Source organism: Entelurus aequoreus, linkage group LG07 (assembly GCF_033978785.1).
Source record: "Entelurus aequoreus isolate RoL-2023_Sb linkage group LG07, RoL_Eaeq_v1.1, whole genome shotgun sequence".
NCBI classification, from domain to species: domain Eukaryota; kingdom Metazoa; phylum Chordata; class Actinopteri; order Syngnathiformes; family Syngnathidae; genus Entelurus; species Entelurus aequoreus.
Window position 1 is genome coordinate 37,379,072 of NC_084737.1, and position 6,000 is coordinate 37,385,071.

A 6,000-nucleotide genomic window follows, 5' to 3' on the forward strand; every position below is an offset into this window, starting at 1 on the left:
TAAATGTTTAAAATTGTTTAAACTATTAAAATCACTGTTAATAGTGCTATTATGAATTGCAATGTCAGCACTATTTTTTTCTTGCAATTTCAAATGCACTTGTTTTAATAAATAAATACAGCGTTTTAAAAGCATACACAATCTGTGTAAAAATATTAGTCTGTGGTTAAAAGGACTTGAAAGGACTCGAAACTCAAAATGCAGGACTTGGGACTCGACTTGAGACTTTCCAGTCTTGACTTTGGACTTGACTCGGGACTTGCCTGTCTTGACTCGGGACTTGACTCGAGACTTGAGGGCAAAGACTTGAGACTTACTTGTGACTTGCAAAGCAATGACTTGGTCCCACCTCTGGGTATGGGCAGCATCTGTGAAATTTAATTTGCAGGAAAGGAGTGAGTTTAGGGTTGAATTGTCCATCCTCGTTCTATTCTTTGTCACTATCTTTCTAAACATCCTGTACACCCTCTCTGATGATGCATTGCTGTGTGGCAAGCAGAAAAGTGCCTTCATCAAATGCACCAGAGTCTGGAATCTTCAATCTCTCCCTAGCATACCCCTTCCCCTTCGAGCTGTCCTAGATGAACTGAAATTCTTGTTTCCAATCATTTTGAAACTTGCAAGCGTACTTTTTCTTACTCGTCGTCGCCATGACTGTCTCTTATTCGTTCTTCTGCTTCGTCTCTGTTATGTTTTTGAAAATTACTACCTGCCGTCGTTTTGAAGCAATGCATGATGGGAATCCGGATGTTATGTGTCAATGTATTAACGGGCCGGCTGGAATAAACACACGCTGAGAAATAGCTCCATGCCTGCCTACTTTATGGGTTATAGATAAACCTATGGATAATGGAGACATATATAATAGTCTCCTTCTTGTTGTGTGTGCAGTTGCGCACTGAGCTCCAAAAGCCGTTGATTTTATAACATGACTGGGCCGGCACGCTGTTTATAAGGAGGAAAAGCGGACGTGATGACAGGCTGTCCTCACTCAGGTCCGGCTGGAAATCGGGAGAAATTCGGGAGAATGGTTGTCCCGGGTGGAAATTGGGAGAAATTCGGGAGAATGGTTGTCCCGGGAGATTTTCGGGAGAGGCACTGAAATTCGGGAGTCTCCCGGAAAATTCGGGAGGGTTGGCAAGTATGATTTACTGTGCGCTCAAAATAATGCAACACACAGCCATTATTGTCGGAACTACTGATACATGCATGAAAAGTTAATGAAATAGTTGCAGAAATTAAACATATTTGCAGAGGCTATATTATTTGACAGACTTGCAAAGTTCAACATCAAAATTAGTTCACTTTAAAAGTATAAACACCTTTTCAGTTCAGACACTCAGAGAGGTCTCAATTCAACAATATATTTGTCATTCTTGTTGTAGTCTGCAATAGTGTTTCTAATATTTTGCCATCTCTGTGGCGCTGAATAATGGAGCTAAAATTTGAGAAATCTCTTCAGTACATTTCTACTCAGCTGCACATTTTAAATGAATATCTCACTGATGGTGCAATCAATACTGAGCAATAAATCGTATTTGATTATGAAGGTGTATGTTATGTATGTTTTGGCTAGACTAGGATGTGCAATTGTGGGTTTGAATTTTCAAATTTTTTGCATACGTGGGTTTCCTTTGGGTACTACGGCTTCCTCCCACCTCCAAAAACATGCACCTGGGGATAGGTTGATTGGCAACACTAAATGGTCCCTACTGTTTATCTGTGATGAGGTGGCGACTTGTCCAGGGTGTACCCCGCCTTCCACCCAAATGCAGCTGAGATAGGCTCCAGCACCCCCGGCGACCCCAAAAGGGACAAGTGGTAGAAAATGGATGGATGGATGTTGGCATTTTGCATCAGTGGTACCTCAACTTAAGAGTGTTTTGAGATTTGACCTTTCTCTCGGCTAACTGGTGTGCTTTAAGTTGCAAGAAAAGTTTTAAAATTGAAGCACCCTGCCTTTAATTGGCATGGCAAATGTCACAGTGAACCCCCTAAGATTGACCAAAATATCTGGTCTTACTCGCTAGCATTAGTTTGTAGCTAGAGGTCGACAACCGTGAGAAGGAAGGAAGTGTGAAGGACAGTGCTGACAAGAAGTGAATGACATTGAATTCAAGGAAAAAATGATCAAAAACATGAGTGTGTAGGGTGTGTACTTGACCAAGCAATTTAAGTGTATCACTGCTAGTCTGCACCATACTGAAGCTGAATGAGTCTTAACGCCAACCAAAGACATTAAAATAAAATTTAAACGGCGGATGTTTATCCTTGAAATTATGGAGATGCTGCTGATAGTGTGTTTGATGGAGAAGCAGCTGGAAGGAGATACTGTAGAAGTCTTCTCTCCATGGCGTATACTGTACATTATTTTTGCATTACTTCATATTAATATATTATTTTGAATTGTTTTATACAATATATATTATCTAAATGTCAGTTTTTCTTTTTAAAACACATTTTATGTTTTAAAATTATGCTGTTTTGGTGGGCCAAACACCATTTAAATTGATTTAATTATTTTCAATACAAGTGATTTGAGCTGAGCGCGCTGTCACAGAACTAATTATACCCGTAAGTTGAGGTACTACTGTAAATTCATTTCAGGTTTTTGTTTGAGTTCAAATTAAATATTATCAATATATGTTAAAACTGAATATGGTTTATGTGTGCAGAAATAATTTCCAAATAAGTACCATTTTCCCAAGAAATCAATTGGTTATAGCCAAAAGTATATTTTAAAAGAACTATGATAAGAGTTTTGGTCAAATAAAGCAGGGCACAAACAACCTTGTCTCCAAATCTTAAGTAAAAAATTATCTGCAATTGGAACTGCATTAAAATATAATCGAGACCTACCAATTTTTGATGTAACGCAGAGCCACAATCAAACAAACAGAAATGAAAAATAACCGCATATAATACTGACACGGAGCATGTCAGGCAAGAGGGGGAAACGGGACAGATACACGCACACACACACACACACAATGCTAAAACAACATCCATTCAGACCTCCCACTTGACAAATTAGACTGCCGTATGGTCTGCCAGGAGAAGACATTCATATTCTAACAGTTAAAAAGACATAAGGAATGCACTATGAAACCAGCGAGGGTATGGTGTTTTAATTCTAGAGAAAATTACATCTGCAGTGGTCAAAATAGAGGACCCTCAACGGTCTGCCAGGCTTTGTCAAGTGATATAATTTAGAGTTACTGTGTCTGGCAGGAAGCCCAGTAAAGACCTGTTATGCTCGATTGGTTAGACAAATCCTGAGCATAAGGAAGGTAGAATATTGATGCCTGTAAAGAAAAGGCTTCCTGCATGGGCTGCACATTATAATACTTATCTATAAAGATGCAACAAAGTGAATAAAGGCGGAGGAGGATTATTGTGCCAACTGGAAGCATATTGTCTCTTCCTCTGCAGGTGCTATGGGTGCACATAATCAACATAGCATTCAGCGCTCTGGCAATACTACATCTGACATACCTGGGTTCAGTGTTTAATTCCAGTGTGGACTACATGGAGGAGGATGAGGTGAGGTTATATCCTGTCTGTATTGCATCCTTATGGACAAAAGTACACATGGCAAGAGCTGCCATCTTTGGAGAGAAACGTGAACAAATAGGTTGACTGCGTGTACTTCATGTCTCTACAGGATGACATAACCCACCATACCATTCAGAAGTGGTCCGATCTGAGCTGGACAAGCCATTGGGTCACATTTGGATGTTGGATAATGTACCGCCTCATTCTTTAAAACTGAGAAAGAGCAAAAGAAGCAATAATGTGATTTTTTTCTCCTCTGTGACTGTAAAGTACATCAGGGTGGGGAGAACTATAGTCAATACGCAGATTAGTGTCATCCTGACCTGCTGGGGACTCCTTTTGATAAACACGCCGCTCTCCTTCCTCTTGATGACATCCTCTTTTTTTCCAATCTGAGCCACTGCAGTCGTCAAGCTCTCATGTTGTGACAGCAGTTTCTGATGTCTCCCTGCGAGTCACAATCAATACCTATCAGCATGGTGGAAATCAGCTCCTTCCTTCTGACGATTGAGCCGTTATCTCGCCCTCGGAGGCTACTGTGCCAGTTTTCTTCACCTTAAATGTTTCATAATCTTCTATTTGCCATGTCTCCATAAGGATTCTGAAATTGCACAATGTTCTTATGTTCAGTGCTTCCTAAATCACAAGTGTTTTCAGCAGCAGACCTGTGAGTTTACATTAGGATGAGAGCACAGAATATATATAGTCCAATATTTATTGTGTATCTGTAGATTATTTTCATACAATATGAGTTAAAAATGGTTTTCCAAAGCCTAAAATGACACCCTGAAATGAATTATTACATACAGTAGTATTAAACCAAACGGTAATACTGATTTGTCTTTTTCAGATGGAGTTAAAAGTTGGTAATCTTCTTTTGTAATTTTTAAATTTAGAAAGTCAATCAGGAAATGTATGTATTGTGGTGAAATTTAGTAATGTTTTTTTAAATACATTTCAAATACAGTGGTACTTTGGATTTTGTCAGCAATTCGTTCCAAAGGGTTAGTTAGTTTTTCCTTTTTTATCAACTTTCTTTAGCCCCATGGTGGGTTATTTTGCAGTTGTACCCAAAAAAGCCCAGCGACTGCAGTTGTACTCAAAAAAGCACAGCGACTGAGAGTCACCTGATCTTTTTCTGGCCATTTGATTCCACTGAAGGCTATGCAGGCAAAAACTAGTTTAGTGAACATTTTCATCAAAAAACTAATCATAGAAAAAGTACAGCATATGACAAACTGAGGTTTCACTGTACTCTTCATATTAAAAAATATTTGAATCAGGGTATGGCACATTATTTTTAAAGCCTCCGACTCGATTTATATGTAGTGCCGTCAAATTATTAAAATATTTTAATCAGATTAATCACACTTTTGAATTTGGATTAATCATGGTTAATCACAGGTATCACTCGCTTGCATAATTTCAAAAAACTCTAAAAATATTGTATTGTCAAAATGTCATACAGGAACATTTTAAAGTGTTTTACTTGAATGCACTTCATTTATTTGCTAAAAACGTTGTAACATTGTGTCTAAAGTCCCATCAGCGTTTATTTCAGAGTGAAATTTGCCAACAAGCACACCAGTCAGTCTCCTCGCTCATCTTTGCACTGACGTATGCATTGACATGATCACTGACCTTATATCAACCCTCAGCCTTTCCGGTAACCATCTGCAGATATGGTAAAAAACATGTATGGTCAAAATAAATTGTGCCATTAATCTGTGTATCCACATGATTAATGATATTTGTTGTGGTTAATTAGTTATTTTTGGCAGCCATATTTATATGTCAAATTAGTTTTAATATAGAGCATGTCATGTTGTGACTTTATCCTGCATATACTGTATGCTGTACTCTGCACTACAAGTGATCACCTGAAGAAATGAAATGCCCTCTTTTGTCAGACGAGGTTTAACAGTCTCTGTATTTGTGACGTCAAAAGGATTTGCATCCTGACGAGCTTGCAAAGTGTTAGATCAGAGCCTGAGTGTTCAGTCTCTGTACAACGAAACCCTATTCTAGTATTTTCAGTATGAATATTGTTCCTGTAAATGTGAATTCACTGACACACCTGTGATCATTGTTTTATAAAAATTTTACATGAACCCTGGTTTATTGTGTTCTTTTAAATATATCCATTTATACAGCTGTTAGAAAGCACTGTCAGCATGAAATAGTAGTCACACACACACACTGGACTGATGTAAGAAAGAGTTTATTTGAATATTTGTATTATTTACAAGGAAAATGTAAGGATTGTTAAACAATCAATTAAATTGGGATAGAATGACACACTGGGTTCTTGCCCTTAGCAGTGGTCTTTTTTATACTGAAGTCTGAACATCCAGAATGTTGGGTGGACAGTTTGGGGAACAGATGAAGGTAGGGACAGCTGGCGGTTAAATTTTCCATCTCTGTTAGAGGTGAGCAGATCTTGTG

General features: G+C 38.4%; 1 protein-coding gene across 1 annotated transcript in view; it reads left to right on the forward strand.

Moving 5' to 3' along the window:
• Positions 1-5,750, forward strand: part of LOC133653781 (protein-serine O-palmitoleoyltransferase porcupine-like) — a 35,515-nt gene extending 29,765 nt beyond the window's left edge. Inside the window, exons 15-16 of the mRNA XM_062053466.1 lie at positions 3,433-3,543; positions 3,665-5,750. Coding sequence (XP_061909450.1) covers positions 3,433-3,543; positions 3,665-3,766 — 213 coding nt within the window. The 3' untranslated portion in view covers positions 3,767-5,750. The remainder of the gene's footprint in view (positions 1-3,432; positions 3,544-3,664) is intronic.
• The last annotated feature ends 250 nt before the right edge of the window (positions 5,751-6,000 follow it).